The 24,707-nt window shown below is 42.4% G+C and overlaps 1 protein-coding gene across 1 annotated transcript in view; it reads right to left on the reverse strand.

Moving 5' to 3' along the window:
• The window catches only part of LVRN (laeverin), a 69,380-nt gene that overhangs the window by 14,313 nt on the left and 30,360 nt on the right, over positions 1–24,707 (reverse strand). The window contains exons 7-16 of the mRNA XM_059724923.1: positions 24,003–24,146; positions 23,251–23,316; positions 23,056–23,121; positions 20,691–20,860; positions 18,765–18,841; positions 14,364–14,503; positions 9,689–9,744; positions 7,587–7,740; positions 5,421–5,515; positions 3,690–3,797 (exon numbers count right to left, since the gene is read on the reverse strand). Coding sequence (XP_059580906.1) covers positions 3,690–3,797; positions 5,421–5,515; positions 7,587–7,740; positions 9,689–9,744; positions 14,364–14,503; positions 18,765–18,841; positions 20,691–20,860; positions 23,056–23,121; positions 23,251–23,316; positions 24,003–24,146 — 1,076 coding nt within the window. The remainder of the gene's footprint in view (positions 1–3,689; positions 3,798–5,420; positions 5,516–7,586; positions 7,741–9,688; positions 9,745–14,363; positions 14,504–18,764; positions 18,842–20,690; positions 20,861–23,055; positions 23,122–23,250; positions 23,317–24,002; positions 24,147–24,707) is intronic.

Raw genomic sequence — 24,707 nt, forward strand, 5'->3', positions numbered from 1 at the left:
GTAATTATGTGGTAGGTGTGGGAACAGAGGGGCAATAGTTCATAATATATTCTTTCCACATATTGTATAAAAAAATCACTACAAATTCTTCCATGAAACAGACAGCAGCATGCCTGAAAGGGGTTAGGAAGATGGTTGCTCTCCATGGCAGTGTTCTTTTTCAAATACGTGAGGATTTCACAATAGAAGGTAAAGATCATGCTGTCAGCTTTTGGTAGAATAATTCCATTGTGAACATCAATCTGATGAGGATGTACAGGAAGCAATCGAGTAACATAAAGGCACTGGACTAGCACAAAAACGGGATTTTTTTCTGCAGATTGAGAGTCTTTTACACCCCCCCCCCCCATGTATTCCAACACAGATCAACAAATATTTCCTAGTTTTTAAGAAGTCCATCTTTAGACTCATACTGTAGAAAACTGCACCCTGGGAGATAAGCATTTTAAGGATTATGGAAAATGGAAAAGCGTTGATTTTGAAAACAGTCTTGCAACCTTAACTGTAGCATTTGCTGCTGTTACTCTTCAATAATATGAATAATCTGTTCAGGATATTGAACAGTGCTTAATATTTGTAATGCTTTTCAGTTTTCCTTTAAAAGTCAGTTTTATTAAAAAACTACTTCAAAAACATTATGAAATGCAAGTTTAGCTAACATAAATTATTGCATGGAGATAGATATAAATACCCCAAAACATTTCTGTTCACTTTTAGTAACTATAGAAAATAAAAAACAAATATAAAAGATTAATAACTAAACATAGTGCTAGTGCCAATACTCACCAGTGCCAATACTATCACAATTGCATAGAGAAACAACAAGAGGAAAGGGAGAGAGAGAAAAGTAAGAATTTCAATATATTAGAAAGGCTTTTCAGCAATGGAATACTCTAAAACAGTGCTGTTGACAACTATAAGTTATTCTTATATTCATGGCAGTCCAACATATACTTTTGATTTCAGCTTTTAAAATTCATTTAGTGTATTTCTTAATACATTCTGATAGTAGGTTTTTAAAATATATTACACAGTCTTAAAACAATATTTTAATTAATCTAATGAAAATAAACATTGTAACTATACAGCATACCAATATCAGCCATATGTAAGAAAGTCACAATGTATGACTTTTACAATGTAACAAAGTTAGTGGTTACAAGGAAATCTTGATTTTTGAATTCCTGTTGTCTGCTCAGTTAGATTCTGAGCTTTATGTTGCATTGAGAATGGATGTCATAGGTGAAGAGTACTTTAAGCTACCTATTAAAATCCTGCCTAAGACTTGACTCATGCAAATGGGTGCTCATAAACCCTCAGAAAGATCCACTTATATCAAAAAAATTAAAAATAACTGCCTAGCAAATCAGACCCTCAGGGCCAGGTCTGATAAAAGGAGTTCAAAATGTGAAAGCCAGAACTCCTAATGAGGTGTCTAGTCATCATATACAATACACGGGGAGACTTTCTGTCAAAATAGGGCCTAAAACATCAAGCCTGCTAAGCAGAGGTGACTACAGTAAATACACCAAGCGAACAATTACCTAGAGCTGGTCAACTGAAAACACTGATTGATGCCTTTGTTTAGAGAAAGTTGGTCAGCAGATAACAGTAGCCTCAGGGAAGTTGTCAGTGTTCATGCACACCCACAAAGAACCTGAGGACTTAGGTTTCTCCTGTTAGGTCCATCAATTGGCAGAATGCATGAGTATATCTACACAAACCTTCTGCCAGGTGGCAGCAGAGGCCTTCTTTTACTTGGTGAAATAGCATTATCCTGCTGACATAAAGAAAGCATTCTATGGCTGGAGTTTAAGCAGGAACTGTGTCCTGTATTCTGACCCCTGGACACCTCACTCAGGGTTGAAAGGGAAGGCCTCCATCCACTCAGGACCTAGGGCCTGAAACCTTCAGCTCTTAGCACTTTCTTTTCAAGAATAAAATATGCACACTGTTTTCTAATATGGAAAGGGGGAGACCCTGTTTTTATAACAGAGCACTGGCTAGAGCCCTCCTATAGCTGGGGAGGGCTGTCCAACTTTTAAGTGGTTGGGGACTGCACTAGTGTGGGCCACATGCCTCCTGGCCTGCACACCACCCAGGTGCACCTCCCCCCCCACACACACACTATGCGACAAGCCCTCACGCTACACATGTGGGCACACTGCTCCTTCTGCTGTGTTTGTCCATGCTGTATGCAAATGCTCCCTCTCCCCCGTCATCCGCTGTGCTGCACCACACATGGACAACCTACTCCTACCCCCACAGACATCACTGTATATATGTCCCCAGCCCCCTCCCGATATCCCCAGATGGCATCACCCTGCTCTACCCAGGGAGCAGGGCAGGACACACAAGCTGGAGAAGGGAAGGAGAACCTGGAGGTTCTGGCTGCTCATGCAGCTAAAGTGAAAGAGGGGAGTGGTGGCCAGCCAAAGGCCCCAGACTGCAAAAGTAGCCCCTCATGGGCTGCCAGTTGGAGAGGCCCCACCCTAAGGGGGATACAAACCCACACCTCTCAGGTAAGTGCCCTCACCACCAAATTAGAATCTATTTTAGGATGAAGGCACTCTCCACTCTTTTTAAAGCTGCTCCACTCTGAAAAAAAGAACACATGATTCACTGGGTCAGAAATAAGACAAGTGGGAGCATAGCTGTGTTAGTGGTAAGGGCACTTCCCTGGAAGGGCTAGTCCTGGATTCCAGCCCATTTGTAGAACTGCAATGCATTCTATTCAATGACTGTTTCACATGAATACTCTCAAGGCAGAAGAACCTGCTCTTACATCTCCTTGCACAAGTGTCCCAGCAGCTGAATTACTGTTTAAAGGGGTAGGGGTATGAACAGCACAACACCAGTGTTTTAAAGCAAAGCAATGGCCATCACTGCATTTTGCAAGGAGCCTGATCCCATCACTGCACATTAAGTGTGCTCTAACACACACCAAGTAATATGGCAGAATATCTGTTTTCTGGATTCTAATTGAGCATAGGCATGAAATAAGCATCTCAGTTTTAACAAAATTGCCTCTATACATGTTCGGAAGCAGTACTTTTAGGTGTCTTTAAATTAACTTGGGAACTGTAGTCATGCACACGATGATGTCTATGAATTTTGTGAGCCTAGGCAGCTGAGTGAGGGTTTTCAGGATCGCTACTTTGGACACAGCTACCTAAATTCCAAATAAGAGCTGTATTAGGCACAGAATGGGCCAGATCCCAAATAGGATTTAAGTCAGTAAATCCCGATAGCTATTACCAACTGATAGTTGGGCAGCAGCACTTGCAGAATGAGTTGGTGGTCTCAGATGGAGCAGGTGCCCGTATTAGAAAAATAAAGCACTGATTACACAAGCTAAAGATTGAACAGATGCTCACAGATCAAAGCTGAGGCAAACTGATAGGGCTATGTGAACTCCTTGTGCTGTCACTGCCTGTACTTTCCCAAGTAAGCAGAATCAATCTTCACAGCAGTCAGTCTTTCTGCATCCTTTAGAGTATGACATTTACTTGAAGTAATATGCAGTGTTTTTTTGAAGTTATATTTTTTATAATTTAGTTCATCCCATGTTGTGGAGATAAAAAAGGGAGTATGCAAGGTGCCTCCCATATGCAGCACACCCCATGAAATGGCCTTTTAAATGTGTATCTGGCTTACACATGCATATCTATAATACTATAGTATCTTACTGATCCTTGGGGTTGTCCATCCACTTGGCATAGAGTTCCGAACATAGATCTAAACAGTCTTGCAGACCCAACCAACATGCTTTTCTAAGAAGATGTTCCAAGTAAGTTCTGGAAGGGAAGCCAGAATAATAATAAAAAGGTACTTATTACTAGGCCTGTGCGAAGTGGCTAGCATTCACTTCAGATTCAGCCAATTTGGGGGACAGTGATTCAATTCAGTGATTCGAATCACTGTCCCAAATCGATTCAGCCAAATCTGATTTGGAGATTTGGCCGCTGCCAAATCGGCCGACACTCTGAACCAAACAGGCCCCATCCCCCACCCACTGTCCCAGCCCCATCAATGGCTGCCCCCAGCCTCCCGGCTATTTAAAAAAAAACAACCCCCCACTCACTGGCTGCTGCCAGGTGGGGGGGGGGGGGGGGGGGCGATCCCCACTGCACCACGCTCCATAGGAGTGCTCTGCCACAAGCCCCCAGAAGCTCTGACAGCCACTGCAGCAGCCGGTGAGTACAAGGCTTTTCTTATTTTTTTTATTTTTTTTTTAAAGAAGTGGGAGCTGGGGCCGGGCAAGGCAGCTATCAATGGGGCTGGGAGAGCAGGAGGGGGACAGGGGCTCATGAAAGAGCCCCCATGCAGCATGGGGCAGTGAGGGGCAGCAGGGTTTTGTCTTTTTTTTTTTTAAAGAACCATGAGCTGGGGCTGGGCAGGGCAGCCATTGACATTGCTGGGACAGTGGGCAGGTCAGGGGGTGCTCAGGAGGCTGGGAGAGCAGGCAGGGGATGGGGCCTGGCGGGGGTCCCCCCATAGCCCCCTCTCCTTCCTCCAGCCCCCACCCCGCCCCTACGTACCAACACAGAGTCCCGGTCCAGCTCTCTGCAGAGGTGAGCGGGGACAGCCCAAATCTCCAAAGCTCTCCAAATTTTTTCCGAATCAATTCAGAGAGCTTTGAATAGATTCGGACCTTTTCATTGGTCTCCTGATTTGATTCGGATTTGGAGATTCAGTCGCCGAATCGAATCAGCACCCGAAGCTTTGCACAGCCCTACTTATTACACATTTAGCATTACTCTTAAAACTTGAACTAAAACAATTCTAGCAACTGATGCCATTTCTCAGGAAAGCTTCTGCTCAAAACATCAGATTTAGTAATAAAACCAAAACCAAGCAACTACAAGGTTCCAGACACAGGGATGTTTGTGGGAAGGTGAAAAATGTATTGCAACCCATGCCCTAAGCTTGTCTGTTTTCACACTGCACTCACCATTCAGTCACCATAGTAAACGTGCATCAGCTGAGAAGGCAGAATTGAAAGACCATGCAAAATTCATTCATTGCCCTCTAATCTTTACATCTCGTGTCTTTAAATTAACTTGAGGGGCACTGGTAGAGACTGTCACTTTCACTGCCACTCTACTCTGACACAATCGTTTGATGGATAAATTAGGTATCTCGCTCTTCAGCACCACTAAGCCACTATCTTTTACAAGTATTATATTTGCTTTAAAAAGGGAAAGAACAAACTGATAATGCAGGCAATCCCTCCTGCTGCTGCTCTTTCATTTAAAATTCACATGTAAATTAGGAATATAATGTTTGTGTTATACTCAAATTAATAAAAATATTTCTGCTACTGTGATTAATTTACAGATTTACAGTACAGTATAACAGAAATAGATTATAGTCTATATCTTTTGAAATTATCATGTTTTGAAAAATTAAATACTCACTCAGCAAAGTAGTCATCTGCCAAAACATCATCATTTTGACGAATAATACCTGCATAATAATGGTATACTGGCAACATTTTCTTTATCAGATATTTCTTAAAAAAAGATAAAGATAAATTCATTTATATGCACAATACTTTGCTATATTTCTCTCTTATTTATTCAAATTGATTTTTAAATTAAGTCATTACAGAACTCTGAGTGAATTACAACATTTAAATAATAAAACACAAACTGAAGTCAAAGTCCAAATGATAAAATTCTCCCAGAATCACTCAAACTGGAAAACCTTCAAATCAGGCCACTCATCCCTGGGAGTGATAAACTGGCACTTAACAGGGAGCTATACTAGTTCATACTCTCAAAGAGCAATAAAACAGGCAAATTAAAGAGATGAGGACTACCAAAAATAGCATGGTCCCTCCACCTTTTTCTCCCACAGATTTATCTTTAAACAAGTTAGTACCATTGGCCACGGCCACACGAATGTGGACCTTTGGTTCCCTGGGAACAACTAACAGCAGGATACCTTGTGTTGCTGCTAGCTGTCCCCAAGGAACACCTGTGCCATGCACCTTTTGATGTGTGGCAGGTTACACCAGGTCGGGTAGGGGAGGCTGGGCCAGCACCGGGCTGGTCCCAGCAGCCTTATCTGGGGTCCTGGAGGCCTCCTGGGACTGCAGCAGTGGCAATCCTGCAGTTTGGAGCCTGTCTGGCAGCTAGAGCATGGCTCAGGGCGGCCAGGCTCCACTTTTGAGCAGCATGTGCTGCCCTTGTGTGCACCACTCCGCTTATTTTTTGCGTTTTTTTGACCCCTGGATATCCAGGGATCAACCCCCACCGTGCTGCTCCCCTGCAGTGCAGAGAATACCTGAATGTGCATTATGTGGTGCTGCAGAGGTGTCTGCAGTGCCACATACCTCACATCCACACGCATCTGGACGGGGTCATTGAAATTAATGCGATTAGTAATATGCTTTAAGCACTCATTTAAGCATTTTGCTGAACTGAGGTCTAAATAACACGATTAGCTTAAATACCTCAACTGATCAGTTTTGCAAAGGAAGGCAGGCCACCAAAGGTCTTTAGTACCTAAACATTTTAGCATGACAAGTTAAAACCAACTCTTTAATTGTACCCCAAAATGAACTGGAAGCCAGTACAGATCAGGGACCACAAATACATATTCTCTGAGAGAAGTACTGATTGCTACGTACATAAAGAGTGCATTCAAATGAATGCGGTCATGCTGTATGTAGCACTGCAAACATGTTTGCAGTGCCACATAGCTCACAGTCCGGTGTTCTCCATGTTGCACTGCCTGAGTATGAGCTGAGACGGGGTTTTTTTCCCCACAGGTTTTTTGACCCCCGGACATCCAGGGGTCAAAAAAAACCCAAGGAAAAAAACAACGGAGCAATGCATTCTTGGCCAGCACGTGCTGCTGAAAAGCGGAACTGGCCCTCCCAGAGCTGTACTCCACTGCCAGCAGAATCACAACAGCTTCGCGCAGCAGAATCACCACGGCTGCAGCCCTGGGGGGCCCCCAGGTAAGGCTCCTGGGACCAGTCCAGTGCTGGCCCCAGCCTCCCCTACCCAACCTGGGGCAACTTGCCACGCCAGAGCATGCATCGCACGGGCATTCCCCAGAGACAAGAAGTGGCACCGCAAGGTGCGCTGCCACTACTTGTCCCCGGGGAACCAAATGTCCACGCACGTCTGGATGCACCCAAAGACTATCATCCTATACCACTGGTACTTGGAGTTTCCAGATAGACTTAAAACTATTTTGTAAAAAACCTAAGCAAGTGAATATATTTGTATTTTATTATAAAATGACACTCATGACCCAACCAGAGTTCAGTATTTGTCACTGACTTATTAACAGAACAAATTAAATACTTAGTTTCCATTTCTTAAGGAAGGGATGAATAAAATTTCTCTTAAAGGAATTGAGGGCATATTTATATGGTGACAGTAGCCTGTTCTAGCCAAGATGACTCTGAGCATACCCCACTCTCCTGCTCTCACATGCATGCCCCAAACCAGAAAGTATACCAGGAGGGCAACTTCAGTGTCATCTCCAGGGGCCACTCTCAAGCACACTCAAGAGTACTTGTCATTTAAATAGTAGATTTTTTAGTATTTAACAAAAAATGTTGATACCTTTAAAAGTGGATATATTTCATAGTCTTTCAGAGTACATTCCAGATCGTTAGGCATTAGATTTGACAGTACTATATACCACACAAAGATATCATTTTCTTTGGCAAGGTACTTTGTCAGGTCAAGTGCAGACTCAATCTCAAGATAACCAGACCTGTTTTTGAAAAAAAAAAAAATAAAAAAAAAATACACACACACACACACACACACATATGTGTATATGTATATATGTGTGTGTGTGTGTGTATACATATATATACATATATATATACATATATATATATATTTATATATATATATATATACACATCTATTTGAGCATATTTATTCAAGTGTGGATGTATGAATATACAGCATGAAGACCTATATATTTAAACAACTGATGAGAAAAGAATCCAGATACTGGAGTAGGCTTTGGGAGAGGAGGGAAAAAGAAATAACACAACAGAGACCATCTAAGAGTCTGACTACTCATATGTTTATTATGGAAAAGGTGCTACTACCATGAGTTAATGAGATCGCTCATGATATTAAGTACACTGCATTTGGTTGTGTTTGCATGATCAGGTCCATATATGTAGCCTCTCCACCATTGTCACCAAGACAAAAATTAAGATTTTTTGTTTTACAGTATGTTCCTCTCCTTTTTTTAAACCACTGAATAACAGATTTTTATTATAGGATATCTTGGTGCATAACCATTATGTGAGGAGTATAAACAACTTAACTCAGGCATAGGTTCAACTTACTATTATTACTGGCTACAACAGGATAGCATAAATATAGGAATAGGATCATAGGAAAGTAGGGCTGGAAGGGACCCCATAAGGTCCATTCTCCTATTCAAGGCAGGATTGTCCCTGAGTACAATTCACTCTTGCAGATGGGAAATATAAGGGTACACATCCTCCAGTAACCTGACATGGGGAGCAGGTTTCAAGTCCCTATTACAGGCCACACTGGGCCCTTTTCTTGGAATAAAAACCACAGGAAGTGTGTATGCATGCATAGTAGTGTTTTGGAAGGCGGGGAGGCAGAATTCCGAGTTTCCTCACACAGTTCCTTCCAGCAATCTTCCACGGGTTGGAGCATGCTCTGACCACCTGTGGAACTATTATGGGCCTGGCTCTCAAGCCATGCAGTTATTCTGATACCTGTGTAGATTTCCAGTATTTGCTGGAGATAGAAAAATGACTATTAACTCATACATCTTTCCATTGCTCCATGGCAGAATGGAGCTGTGCAGTGTACATGGGTACTTGGGATATTCATAAAGAAGGATCCCCAATATGGAAGGCAGAGGGATGGGACTATGTATACACAATCAAGCTATATTAATTTACTGCAGAATCACCACACTTTGTTGGGGGAATCCTAGCAATCTCCTTTGTATGCACTGGGCCATCTCTGTCCAAGTGAAAACAATTAAAGAGCAACATGACAAGCATATGCAAGTAGTTGGGAGGCATTAATCCCTATGGAAAGAAAGAAAATGATGAGTGAAGCATGAAAGGCAGCTAGGAAAAATGAGATGAAATTAAGGAAAGGAATATTTATTAAAAAAACCGTCAAGAAATTTCTCTCAGAGGGGTTATGAATCAATGAGAGTGTCTACACATCATCCTATAGCAACGTAGCAATCACATAGGTCTACATGCGATTGTCAGCTATGTTGCCATAGTGGCACACTCCCCCGATATGGAGTGCCGCTAGAGTGACATAGCAGCAAAATGTACCCATGCATGTCACAGTAATCACCCATACAGCACCGTACTTTAGTACTTCTAAAAGACAGCAGTACCTTTCAGAAGTACTAAAGCACAGTGCCATAGCAACGCTGCCGTATGGCGACGTGTAGATGCGCCTCATTTGTAGTAAATGTTATGGTGGTCCCACTGCTTTAAGCATTTAATGAAGGCAGGACAAAGTTTTATTTAAAATACTGCAAAGAACTCCCATGCATTTGCAGGGGGATGGACTAATGCTCCCTGATAAAATCTGTTGTTTTTATGAGGTATTTACAAATATGATGCAGCATGAGGAATGTGGGGTGTGATCGTGGATAGTGAAATAAATTAATAATAGATTAAAAATGTACTCACTCTGTCAAAGAAAAAGCATCGTCTATCAGTTGTAACCTGTTAACAACAGGAAAAACCTGCAAAAGTATCCACAAAATGTTAGCAATTCCACTATGAGGAAAAATAGACTTAAATTAGGTTACAACAACCTGGCCCTGTAGTCCTTTCCCAAACCAAACTCTTATAGACTTCAGTAAAAGTTTTACTGACGTGATATATAAAGATTTGGTTTTATTTTGAGCTGAAATAATTTACTCCTATATGTGCTTTTAAGATAATTTTTCTTAGGTGTAGACTCAAGAAAATGCTACACATAGCATACATTTATAACAGTTAACTGACTGCTAAGCTTGAAAACCTTCCTTAAGTTTATAAAACTCTTAAAATAAAGAAAATCTACAGTAATTCCCTTACCCTGTTCCCCTGTTTTCATTGATTTGACATAGACTTTTTCTTCTTTTGGGACTCCAGTTTCAAATGAAGTCAGACTACTTCTCAATTACATGGCTGTATGTACTCATAGGCAGAACTTCATTTAGGAATTTGAAAAAAATCTAGGATGATCCTACATCAGGTTATATGGAGGAGAAAGAGCAGCAGATGAGTTGCATTATAACCAGAATATATAAACAGGCACCCAAGTTTCTTGGGCAAAAAAAGACTTAACATGAATTGAAAATACATCTATCTCCCCAGCATATACACATGATGCAGATCCTGCACTAAGAAAGCTGAGCAGGAATACAGTTTGCCCACCCTCATACTGTATGATTTTTTTTCCGCCTATTTTTCAATCCTGTTGCTTTTTGGGGGAATAGAGTCTCAGCATTCACAGTCTAGAATGTATTTTGATGTAAAGATCATTGGGCAATATTGTGGATTAATCTTGCATAACCAAATTAGAAATAGTGGACACATCCACATGTGCAAATGCTATTTTAGAGTAAACTCACCATGGCAGGCACCTACATGTGCAGGGAAGTGGGTGCAGATTTGCTGTTCATGGCAGCAATCTGCTCTTGGCCCTGCGCTGACTCTGTGCAGCAGCCAGGGGGAGCTCACGGCAAGGGCTGGTAGCCCAGGGGCTGGCAGGGAGCACCACAGAGATAAGAATGTCCCACCCCCTGCTCCAAGGTCATGGAGCCCAGGCTGAGAGATAAGGATCTCCCCCTCCCCCCACTCCCCTGGTGGCTGGGAGATAAGAATTAGGGGTGTGGGAAATGGATCCTATTCGATTCAGATTTAAATTCAGCCCAAATCGGGGACAGTGATTCAATTCATTGATTCTGATCACTGTCCTCGATTCAATTCAGCCGAATCCGAAGATTCGATGTTGATTTGGAGAATCAGCGATTCAGACATAGACACAACTTTAAATGTTTTTTCTGCATACCTCGAGGTACCAGGCATGGCTCGTAAACGCTGAGATGGTGGGGCAGATGGAGCGTCCCATAGGAGCATGGGCCCCTCCCCCCCACGTGCTTGGCAGTGAACCCAGAAGTGAACCAGAAATACTTCAAGTCCACTTCCAGGTCTGTTGGGGAGCATGCCAGGGCCACCCCCTGTGCCCCTCCAGCTTGGCAATCGGCTGTGGAGAGACCCTGGGTGCCCCCCCAAACCCAGGAGGCACCAGTCACTGAGCCAGGGGCACGGGGGGGGAGCTCCAGTGTGCTCTCCAGCAGACCCGGAAGTAGACCGAAAGTGCTTCTGGTCCACTTCTGGGTCTGCTGCCAAGCACACTGAGGACCCCCCTGTGCTCCTGTGGGATACTCCATGTGCCCCAGCATCACAGCATTCATGATTCGCCTGCTACTTAGAGGTATGTAGAAAAAATATTTAAAGCTGTGTCTATGTCTGAATCTTTCCAAATTGATTCGGAGGGCTCTGATTTGATTAGGAGAGATAAAAGGGTCCTCTGATTCAATTCAGATTTGGAGATTCGGCCACTGAATCAGGCCAAATCTCCACTGAATCAAATCAGGGACTGAAGCTTTGCATGGTCCTAATAAGAATCTCCCAGCCTCAGCTCCGCAGTTCTGAAGCCAAGGCTGGAAGATAAGAATCTCCCAGACCCTGCTCCATAACTGCAGAATGGGGGCTGGGAGCTGTCCACTGCCAGGGCAGGAGAACTTGCAAGGACAGCTCTCGGGGCAGCTCTTGAGGGCAGGGAGCAATCTCCCACCCCTTGCTGTCCGAGTGACCAGGAGCACATTTGCTCCCGGGGGGCTGTCTACACATGCATACTGTGCAGTAATTACTCCTGAGTAAATATGCTGCTTGTATTCACAGGTAGCATATTTACTCAGGATTAGAGCAAATTACTGTTTAGTGGGTGCATCTACATGAGATGTTAGTTGCGCATAGCCTAATAACACTGTGCAATAGCGTGCCGGGTAAAAACTGTGCTAATGCACTGCTGCGCAGTAGTATTAGGCTGCCTACATGACTGCATGGCTTGTTCAAGTTCCCCCAGATTCCCCTATTAATCAATACCCACATGAGATTTAAAGCACATATTTATAACTATAGAACATCTACATTTATGCTGATGTACTCAGAATCTGCTTTATCAGGGAATCCACGTGGCTAGGGACAGAAATTAAACATAAACCAGTATAAGTGATCAGAAACCAGTTCAAATCTGCATCACAAGAGAAGTTCAGTGCAAGTAAACCACTTTTAAAATGGCCAAAGCCAGTTTAAGATAAGTCTGATACTACATCCATCCAGGTTTAACTATTTTAGGTTAAATTGGAACTTCTATCCCAGATCTCCTCCAGGTTCAAATTAACTCAGAGTGTCCCAGGATCCCAGGATGCTCTGCATCTCCCCCTCCCTTGCAGGGTGGATGGGCTAGCTTTGGCCCATGCTGTCTGCTCCAGCTGAGCAGGGAGCCATGCTCTACTGCTCCCCTGCTTCTGGCCTGGGCCACTGCACCAGGGTAGCTGGTATGTGGTTGCATTTCTGGAATAAAAAATGAATGTCTGTTTACTTGCTTTTCAATTCAATCTATGCAGTTTAGACTAACCTGCAAAGATTGAATCGATTTAGCCTCAGGCTTTTTGACTGTCTGTCCTTAATCAGAGCGTTTGAAACAGAGCAGAATGTGATGTGGAAAGGCTGTCTCACAATGCTCCTACTCTGCCATACCTAGAGATTGCAATTTCTTTGGAATAGCTTCCATAAAGCCAAGAGAGCAATGGCACTATAAGGCATTCTGCACTTACATTTCTTTGCTAGGATGAGCCATTGTTCATACCTTCTACGGCATTAGAGAGGTTGATTTGGATGTAATGAACTGTTTTAAGTCATTTAAAACATTCTAAATTCTGTAATTAAAAGGGGAAAAAAGTACTGACAGATTTAGCCATTTAAATGTTTCATAGACATGTTCATAGACATGTTCTAGGATCAGGTCACATCACATACCATGCAACTCACATGATATAGAAAGTAAAGGTGACATTTGCATCTTATTGCTGTACCTCTTTAATCCAAGCCCAAATTGTGCTGGGTTAGTTCCTTGACATAGGAAAGCATGAAACTAGTCTAAATTAAGTTATAACATCAGTCAGTTGTTGGTCACTAGGTGATGAAATGGTAACCAGGGAATGGCAGAACATAAGCACAGTTGACAGGAACACAAGAGTTTCCCTCTGGTGAAAAATTTCAAAAGAAAACCAGATGAAAACTAGAAAATTATGGGGGAGGTACCCCCCTAAGTGTAAGGGACTTTTTTTTTTTCATTTTTGGAGAGAACTGAAACAGAATCTTTCATTTTGTTACCAGCTACCTAAATGCCTGGACAGCTGCCTACTATGGAGTGGCACTGGGGAGACAGGGAGACCTGGGCACAGCCTGGCCTCCTGGTTTCTATTGATCATCACTTGACAACCAGTGTGTTTCTGTGAAACCAGATTCTATCCTGTCATCATCTTCCCCTAGGAAGTTCTAAGAGCAGCTAACCACCTGCAATGCCAACTATTCTTATAACACTTTGTGCTGATTCTGTGCTCCTGAAAGAACCTGATTTCTCTGGGAAGTCTCCTCTAGCCGATTATGACAGCTTTACAGATATAACCTGATCCTACAAAAATATTTTTTCAGCAATTTGAAGTAAAAAACTATTTGGGCTGCTCTCGTTCCAACTGCTTTCAAAAGGAACTTCGACAGCATTTTAATGGGTACTGGAATAGGTCCTTTGTATCGGATACATTAGATCAGTGGTGTCAAAGATGCACCCTATGGCGCAGATGACATGGCCCTGTACTCCTGATCCTGCCCACAGGGCAGGAAATTCAGAATCTGCAGTAATTATGGCTACTACTGCTTATCCAGAAGCCAAATTTCCAGCCCCATGGGAAGCCCAATGGACTGGATGACATTTTTATGCTGAAAAAATATTTATATAGGACAAGGTTCTATTTCTGTTTGGTGGAGAGAGGAACAGCAACTGTCATGGTTCCCAAATCCACAGTAATTCATCCTGCCATTGCCAAATTTCTAGCCCTAAAGTCCAGATGATACGGTCCCATATTCTAGATCCAGCCTGTGGACTCTTTCCACACAACAGGATGAGTTTGACACCCCTGCACTAGATTATTCCAAACCTTGGTCAAAATAATAACTTAATTAACGCAATTAAAAACATATTGTAGAGACTTTAGAAGCTTAAAGAAAACTTTTTTAGTCTTACCTCTGGATTGTTTTCAAGCAATTTTCCTATCCTCTTCAAATATGAGGAGTTATAATTAACTCTATAGTATCCAGATAAATTCATATTTAGTAGGATCCAGTCATGTTCTGAACTTGATATCTGCATTTCAGGAAACATTTCTGGAAGAGATATTTGAAAGTGGGAAGGCTGTATCTTTTTATCAAATTACAAATCCAGGTACACGGTGTAATCTGAGATGTACATGTTTATCACCATATAAGTAAAATGTGTTATTACTACACTATAAGAGGCAAATTCATGTTTGAAGAGACACTGTGCGACAGCTACAGGTCGCCCTACGGCAACAGAGCAACACACTATTTCACCGTACAGCTATGTAGCAATCACGTGGGTCTACACATGATCACCAGCTATCCTAGTATAGGGCATTGCTACGGTGACATAGCAGCAAAATCTAACCATGCTCCACACACGTTGCAGTAACCCCCGACATTGTGCCATGCTTTAGTACTTTCAAAAGGAAGTACTAAAGCACTGTGCCATAGCAACGTCACCGTAGGGCGACGTGTAGATGCGCCCAATGTAGAGAAGGCACAAAAAGCAGCCTACCGCACTCTCTATGCTCCATACAACACAGCAACTTTCTCTAGGGAATATCCCTAAGGCACTAGCCATGCTTTCAGGAGGCTGGGCCATGGATATTCTGCAATCTTCTCTTACCTAGACCTAGACTAGGAAAGAGATGTATTTTTTCACTGATTTAGCTAATTCCAATTAGGCTTCTTCTAGCTATGGCTGGCCTTGAATACCTACCACAATTTTAAAAGGTGTTAAATTACATCTACAAGCAGTTTCACATAAAGTTGGCCAACTGCTTTAGGAAGAAATCTTTTTTACCTATTCTAGACAAAGCCATGGATTACTAATGCAAGTAGTTCCAGATCAAGTACTACACCACAGAAATATAGTGTTGAATCAGAGTCTTTAAGCAAGATTTGACTAGGCAGAACTAGAGGATTCAACACTGAGCTTCATAACTATTTGAGAAAGAGTAGTGTATTGAAAGTTTCAGGGGTAAAATTTTCAAAAGGACATGTGACTTTGACTACATGCACACTAGCAGCTTATGATAAAAGCAAGCTGGTATAACTAATTAGCAAGTGCTTTTAGTATAGGTGCAACACCACCACCAAAGTTGCACTTTTATAAATTCAGTTTGATTCTACATCTATACAGTGCTGATACTATAATCAAATTCAAATTACAGGATTTCCTCTTCATAGTTGGGTCAGTCAGGTCTCAGACCTCTTTGCACCTCTGATTAACAAAGTTATGCTAGTAGCAGGCTGTAGCATAGACATTGTCTTACAAATCTAAAAACAGGTTTATATAGCACAAGGTATCATTAGGAAGGGATACTTGAGTTAATCTGAATGAGCTGACAGAAAAGGGTGGACATACACTTTATTAAGTACTGCAAAGTTGAGAAAAGCATTTGAAAATTTTACCATAGTCCATGAGTCTACTTTATAGATGGTCCAAAGTTTGGAGGGATACAAGGCACAATTCAGGCTGTTTTCTAGGACCTCAACTCCAAACGTTTTAATGACTGGGCTTTTAGAACTGCAACAACCTAATAAACCTTTTTTTTTTTTTTTTAATTGAAGTAGCAGTAACTATTGGAGCTGAACAAATGACTTACTCTTGGCCAGAGCAAGCAAAAGAAAAAAGGGGGTGTTTCTGGAAAATCAAGAGAAATGCATTTGGAGTCAAATGAAACTTACATTCAAAACAAAGCATTTATTTTTTATTACAGCCATTTTGATTACTTTTTTAATAAAATCAAATGCAATTTGGAATAAAGGTCATTCATAACAGGATGTAGGTGCCATTCACAAAAATGTGGTGATGGTAGTAGCACAGATTGTTGTGTTGTGTTGTGCAGTGGTGTTATTATTGCCCAGTGACTCAGGCTGTTACCTATGTGCAAATCCCTTCATTACCAGATTTGGAGTAAGGACTGGAACCTGGGTGCTTCTCCATAGATTCATAGATGTTAGGGTCGGAAGGGACCTCAATAGATCATCGAGTCTGACCCCTGCATAGGCAGGAAAGAGCGCTGGGTCTAGATGACCCCAGCTAGATGCTTATCTAACCTCCTCTTGAAGACCCCCAGGGTAAGGGAGAGCACCACCTCCCTTGGGAGCCCGTTCCAGACCTTGGCCACTCGAACTGTGAACCATCCCAGCTGAGTGTCCCAAACACCAAGCTACAGGATCACAGGAAAGTAGGGCTGTGAGGGACCCATCAAGGTCAACTAGTTCATTCCCCCTGCTCAAGGCAAGGTCATTCTCGACTAAACCATCCCAGTCAAGTGTCTCTAAAACCTGGTCTTGAAAATTTCTAGGAATGGAGATTCCACAATTTATCTCAGTAGCCTGTTCCAATGCTTGACCATGTTCAAGTGGTTGATTTGCAAGTGACATTCCTGTTAAAGTAAACCAGTTGCCACTGGCCTTTTTAAAAACAAAAGCATATGGATGGCTCATATTCAGCTTATGGTCTCCTGTAACCATGAGGTCTTTCTCTGCAGTACTGCAGTACTGACTCCAGATGAACATGGGCCGACAATGCGAGGTCACAGTCAGCAGGGCTAACTGGACCTTATCATGCATCCACAAGTGCATCTCAAGTAGGTCCAAGGAGGTGATCCTCCCCCTCTACGCGACACTGGTCAGGCTGCAGCTGGAGTACTGTGTCCAGTTCTAGGCACCCCACTTCAAGAGGGATGTGGACAACATTGAGAGGGTCCAGAGGAGGGCCACCCACATGATCCGAGGACTGCAGGGCAGACCCTACAACGAGAGGTTACGGGACCTGAACCTGTTCAGCCTTCACAAGAGAAGGCTGAGGGGGGACATGGTGACCATCTATAAACTCACTAGGGGGGACCAGAAGGGTTTGGGGGAGACCTTGTTTCCCCTAGCACCCCCAGGGATAACAAGGAATAACGGCCACAAGCTGTTGGAGAGTAGGTTTAGATTAGACATCCGTAAGAACTACTTCACAGTTAGGGCGGCTTGGATCTGGAACCAACTTCCAAGGGAAGTGGTGCTGGCTCCTACCCTGGGAGTCTTTAAGAAGCGGCTTGATGCCTACCTGGCTGGGGTCATTTGAGCCCAGTTTTCCTCCTGCCCAGGCAGGGGTTCGGACCTATAGATCTGCAAGGTCCCTTCCGACCCTACTTCTATGATTCTATGATTCTATGAACCTGCTTTCATTCAGTAAGCTTACACAGTGAAGGAAGGGTAAGAAAGAGAGTGACCAGGTAAGCTCTCCAACTAACTCCCCACTCAAACTCCTACTCACACCCCACTGTTAGCTGGCTTGTTGGCTGGTCCAGTGATTAAATCAATCTCACCCTCATCCAGCTGAACATATTTTATAGGCCAGTGGTAATGTAGTTATCTGACATGTAGTAGCCAGAAAATCCTGTTCCAGCAGTTCATGAAGAATAGGCATCTTAACAAAGTAAAGGAGAGGGAGACCACCACCACTATTTTGTGAATGGCAACTAAAGAATCATATCCAAATCTCTCTCACAGATGTCTCCACTTAGACATTGGAATTATTAAAATCTGGAGGGCAAGGGCACCTCCCCAGTTGACAAGGGTAGGTGCCTAGGATCTCTTCACAGTCAAGGGAGAGTTAGCTACCTTCAAATTGTGCACCTAATATGCTGAGCAGGGAGGTACCTAGGACTAGCCAACAGGAACTGCTAGGCACAGAGGGCGCCTATACACATGCATGGAGGCTGCTCCAATATGCTGCAATTACAGTGTGTCAGAGCCGACTCGATTAATCAAGTCTGCTGGAGCTTGGTAACTACCGTGCTCTAGCAGACTCCAGTGACATGCATATCAGTGTCCCTGTGCTAAAAAAAGGTGGCAGGGACACTTTAACTAAAGCTCATTCGACAAGTGCCCCTGCTGCTATTTTGCAGCATGAGGATTCTGATACACATGATGCTCTATGTACTTTAATTGGAGTGGCTCTTGGAGCCACTCTAATTAAAGCGATCCCCTGCTCCCACTCCCAGAGCACATGTATAAACGACCAGAGATGGCAAAAGAATGCTGTGGAAATCTTACCTCATAATGTCCACTGAATTATAATAATTAAAGCAGTACCTTAAACAATATATGTTGATAGACTTTAAAAAAAAGAAAAAATGCATTTTTAAACCTAAAAGTTAGCTAATAATTAATGTAGACTTTTTGTATTGAAATGTTATTCTCTCTCATCTCATTCAAAATATATTTACTGATTATGTAAATGGTTAAAAATGTAAACTATTTATAAATATGTTTACAAAAGTTGAGAGGTGACTGAAAGATTTTTTAATTTTTTTTTACTTACTGCTAGTTTCATCTAGCCACACTATTGGTTGTGAAGATCCATTTCTTACCCAAGTAATAGGAACAATCCATGTGTTACTTAATAAAACAGAAATTAGACAATATCATTATTTCTTTCACTTAAGAACACAAATTCTAAACTGATGTTTAATAAGATTGCAAATATTTTTTTAAATTGCAGCTATCTTTTGCCCCTGTTTGATGTTAGTACTCTTGCTGGGTCAACCCCCAGTCTCACACTAGACAAAGAGATTTAGAATTAATTTGGCCTATACTCTTTGACGTGATTCTTAGACACCAGTTTCATTCTCTAAGGACTGCTTTCCTTCTGACTAATTTTATTCTCCAACCTTCTCTCCTTTCATGACTCTGCAACATATCCTTGATATCTTTAAATTTCTATTCAGAAACATTTTTGGTTAAAAGAAGTTCTGGGCAGGCTCCCCCCCCCCCCCCCCCAATACTGACATGAACAGTTGGCCAGAAAATCTGGGGAAAATGTCAATTTGCTGCAGATGGATATGAAAGCTACTGAACCAGGGAGATATACAGGGAAAGGAAGACTCATGTAAATACACCCTCTAGATCTGCCTATATTGGTATGGGATAGGATTTCTTACATGGTATTTCCCACTCCTGGGTCTAGATGTTATGAGAATCAATGGTGATAGGATGGTGTAACATCTCTAAACCAGCCTAGAATAGCTGATTCCTGGTAGTCTCCTGCATGTTGGAAGCAAAGTTAACTTCCTGTCTCTCTTTGGAGTACTGTTATGGCTGCTTGTGGATTCTGCCGCTGGTCATCTACAAGCTACTAAGAGTCATCTCAATCAGCCCCTAAATCAGCATCGAAGTGGACACCAAGCACTATCCACTGACTTAAAAAAGGAAATGCTTAGTACTCAGTATTTTTTAAAAACAGTTACTTATTTAAGAGTCCAAACGAGAAGCTTCACTTTAGTCATTCCTGGTGGAAAACCTTGGTCTTTCATAATCTTGCACTGTTGCTATCCAGGAAGAAGCCAAGAAGTCACAGGTTTGCCCTAGCCTTATGTTGACTGGTGCAAGAATAAATCAAGACTTGAACTCACTATTTTGGTCCCACAACAATTTGCCTTAACTGCTCTGCTCTGTATTCCACCCAGGAGGAAGTACTGTATTCACCCAAACACTCGAGAACCCTGTATGTAAGATGACCCCCAAAAAATCAGATTCTACACAAAGAAAATGTATACATTTATTATAATTTTATATGTATAGAATCTAATTATTAGAGGATCATCCTAAATTCACACCCCCACACAATACTGCAGGTGGGAGGGGAAGAGGTGATGAGGGGGGAGTAATGGGGCAGGTGGTGGGGGACAGACAGGGGAGAGGTAGTAGGGGGACACATAGGGCAGATGGGGAGGCAGTAATGGAGCAAGCAGTAGAAGGCAGTGGGGTAGGGTTGTAGGTGGCAGGCAGAGAGAGGAAGGGAGCTTGCTCCTTGCTGCCACCCCCCAACCTTTACCCTTCCATTATGCCCGTCTCCCTCCCCCTCTGCAGCCTCAGGCTGCCCCGATTCCCCATTCCCCTCTCCTCCCTGCTCCATGCTGCTTCTGTTCCCCGCAGGCTCAGGTGCCCACCCCCCTTCCACAGAAGCTGCGCACCCTCCCCCACTTCTTTATGCTCAATTGTAAGGTGAGAGGCTTTTTCATTTCACTGCATATTAAATGGGGTAGGCAGGGAACCTTGTCTTCTAATCAAGTAAATACGCTAATCACTTGGAAAAGTGAATAGCTGAAATACTAAGTTGAATTCATGGCTCAGACTGGCTTCTGGCAAAAAAGCAAACAGATTTTCAAAGAATCATGTACTAATTAAACATTTCTTTATAATAAAAGTAAATGTAGAAATAAATGCTAAAAATATAAATTTCACTTACTTGTAACTAGTAGTATTGTCCTTTTTCCTTATATTATGAAATTGTTCCTGACTGATGGTGCCAGTTGATGGATCAAATGTTAAAACTGGAAAGCCATCTTGGCATGTCCATGGGTCCATTATATTTTTTACTGATGCGGGCAACTGAACTTCATCCTGTGCATCTATAACCTTTAAAAAAATTCTTAATTAGAAATATATATGATTTATTTACATTATTCCAGCAGCACTTTAGTAACGAATCAATGTAACAAAAAGAAAAAGAGCAGTGTTGTCATTAAAATAGGAAGGATCCAATCCCTTAAGGGAAATTTAAAAAAACTCAGACACCGTTTCTAATTTTTGTAACTTGATTTTTAGCTTATCTTTTTTATTTAAAGATATCCATACCCTTGAGTGGTTAATAACATATTTATTTGTATAGGAAACTGTTTATTTAATTCACATAAAAGATTTAAAATACAAGATTACCATTATACTAACTAATTAATTAAATACCATTACACCTGAAAATTGGTTCTGGGCCAGCTTTCTGTCGCTGTGACTCATCATAGCCTCCACTGATTTCAATGCTGCTACAACAAATTGCACCATCTGAGAAACTGGCTTTCTACTCTGACTCGTATTATGATGAAATTTTCATTTTACAGTAACTTTGGCAAGGACATTATTATTGAAAAAATCTCCTATTAGTATTTCCTTTCCTAGAGTCAGGGCTTATTCAGTCTTCAGCATATATTTAAAGGGCAATAAAATGAGAGTGGACAAGATCCGTACACATATATTTGGAAGATCCAGATAGGAATGTCATCCGCATTTGTGCTGGACCTTTAAACAGATTGTTAATTCATGTTTATATATAGCTGATCTTTCTTTTTTTAATCTTGTTGGTTCTGCTTTTACTTATACTCTACTAATGACCATGTTTATGCTTGATATAAAATGCTATATAGAACCCAAATTCTGGAAATGTGCTTACTACTGCCCAAGACAGGGACAGATATACAGTGGGCACATCTACACATGCAAAAGCTGTGAGGTGGTTTTATTCTAGAGTAAACCCACCCTGGGCAGGTGTCTACATGCGTGGAGATTCAGGAGCAGATTTGCTGCTCCTGGCAGCAGTCTGCTCTTGCCCCCTCTGGCCCTGCACCAGCCCCCTGCAGCAGCCAGGGGGAGCTCTAGGCTCTCTCTGGGTGCTAGCCCAGGGGCTGGCAGGGAGCTCCTTGCCTCCAGGAACTGCCTGCTGCTGGGGTGGGCTCCTCCCCAAGAGCCTGGGCAAGGACAATGCCCCCCTGCCCCAGCACCAGGGAGTTCTCAGCCTGGGCTCCTCCACTAGTGGATTGGGGCAGGGGGCTGGGACCTGCCCCTCCCCTGCAGGTCTTTCCAAGCCCAATGCCTCAATCGCCAGTTTGGGACATGGGGCTGGGGCCTGCCCCTGACAGGGACAGTTCCCACCCAGCCCTGGGCTGTGCAGGGAAGTATGTATGTGCAGCCCAGAGCTGGCTGAGGACTGCCCAAAACTGTCCAGGTCAGGGTCAGGTCCCAGCCAGTTCCAGCCCAGGCGGAAAACTCTCCCCATGCAGAGATCTTGTTCCCAGCCTGTCCTCCGCAATCTCCTGGGTAGGGGGACAGTGTACCTGCCTGGGCTCCAGTCACAGAGCCCACCCTGGTAGCAGGCAGTTCCCAGGGGCAGGGAGCAATCTCCTGCCCCCTGCTGCCCACCTGACTGGGAGCAAATTTGCTCCTGGCCAGCCACGTACACATGCTGTACTGCACAGTAATTACTCAGCAGTTAATTTGCTACTTGCATTTACAGGTAGCAAATTAACTGCCAAATAAATAAAATTACTGCACAGTAAGGGTTGGCATGTGTAGGCAGTGATGCTTACTATGCAGTAATTAGCTCTACTGCACAGTGAAACATCTCGTGTAGATGTGCCCAGAGAAAAGCAGAATCAAAGTGAACTATAGTTAGCCTGACTTCTGGACTGCTAAAAACCTGCGGTATCCATCTTTAAAGACCATCTTTAAAACATTATTATAAAACAAATCTATATCTGCTCTGAAGAACCCCATGCTCAAGCGTTTAGCAAAATTTATTCACAGCAAGAATCACCTATGCAGGTTTTTCCACCCAGTAGGATGGGGCAATTCCCTGTGACTACATGAAAATATGGACCACCTGTCTTCTTTCTGACCCAACAGTTATTTCTCTCACCCTTACATCACCTGTAGTCTCCAAAGGATTGTGTGTGGAGCAAGAATAAAGGTAGACATTCTATTTCAAGTTCCCAGTTGGTTTATGTGCAAAGTTTGGCAGCCCAAACAATGAAGTAAAAATACTGAGAAGATGTTATAAGTACCATTTGAATATGGGTCCACAGATCATCTTGGTTAGCACTTGAAAAGGAAAATGCCTTCAGGTAAGACTGAAATGAAAAACAATCTTGAGTGCTCGTTCAAGTTAATGAAAAATGTCAGCAAAGCAAACCTTTATTCATGCTTGCCTTTATTTACAAAATGATAAACCCAGACAAAGTTTCTTTTTCTAAACTTACGTTAAGTGCTTTGAGAAAAAGTCTCTCAGTCAGAAAGCTAGAAAGCATCCAGATAATGGAAGCCCCCTAAGGCACAAAAAAGTACATGAAAATATTACATAAACGAACTCTAGACATTTAGTTACTGACATCGAAAACCTATTTTTTTCAAAAGTGATGCTGACTAGTTCTACTTTGAAAATTTAACAAACACTGAAAATGCATTCATACTCATTTTCTTTTGCACTAATCCATGTACAGTAAAAGCTCCCTTAACCAGCACCTTATAAGCCAGCATGCCCTATTAACTGGCATGCCGGCTTAAAAGGTAAAAACGAAACCGGAAGTGCCAACCGTGGTTCTTCCAGTTTCGCTGAGCTCCCACGGTCTGAGGCAAAGCAGCCTGCGTGGGGCCTCCCTCACTGTTCCTCAGGGCCTGTGGGACCTGCGGGAGGGTCGGTGATGCGGTGGGAGGGGCAGCAACGCTCCAGATGCAGCGGGAGAGGTGGCGGCCCAAACAGGTAAAGACGCCTGTTCGGGCCTCTCAGTTAACTGGCATATTTTGTTATCCAGCACCCCGCATTCCCCATGGGTGCTGGATAACAAAGCTTTTGCTGTATATGTGTATACTAAGAATAAAACTAAACCATAAAAATTAAACCTTAGATATAAAGATAACTAAACTATGGCAACCTTTGTGATTTTCAAATATACTTCTTACAATACTGTTACAGACTACCAGATAGATGTAAAGTATTTGGCTTTCTTTTCACCTTACTGTAAGTGACGATGTCAAATAGGGAATCTGGTAAAAATGTTCCTTTGACCTTTTCTTCTTTCTGTGACAATGATCGATCACTCATTGTATCTTCGACTCTTAAGACAGGTTGCAAGACACTCTCATAAAACATACGATCCTGAAAATTATGAAAAAAACCAGAAATTTAGTTTTGAGTTGCAGAAAAAGAGCTTGAAGTAGTCTACGTCGATCACAGAATTAACATTCATAGCAATGGGAAAAATATTTATAAAAACAGAAACAGTTCCCCACCACTCCACAAATTTACAGTTGTTTCCCAAGTAAAAGGGAGAATGGACTCAAATCTCACAAGTCCTTCTCATGTGGAATTACCCTTTAAGGCAATGGAAGTTTGGCACAGGAAGGTTTTAGGTTTGAGTCTGTTGAAAGATAATTATGTTTTAAGCATTAATTGAAAAAAAATGTAAAAACTGTTAAACATTCCAAGTCAACAAAATAAACTACAAAATATAAACATGGATTATGGATTTACATTTGAATTAAAATAAGGTTTTAGTTCTCTTTCCTGGCAAGATTCAGCTTCTGGATTCCAAAAGCTAGCCAAAGGAATATAGGGAATACTGCTTTAAGTGCTTCCGATGCCACTGAATAACAAATATATAAAGTTAGTCCCAAGTGAGCCCACACACACAGCGTTAATGTGCTTTAACTATTCACA

This window comes from Alligator mississippiensis, chromosome 3, assembly GCF_030867095.1.
Source record: "Alligator mississippiensis isolate rAllMis1 chromosome 3, rAllMis1, whole genome shotgun sequence".
Lineage (NCBI taxonomy): Eukaryota > Metazoa > Chordata > Crocodylia > Alligatoridae > Alligator > Alligator mississippiensis.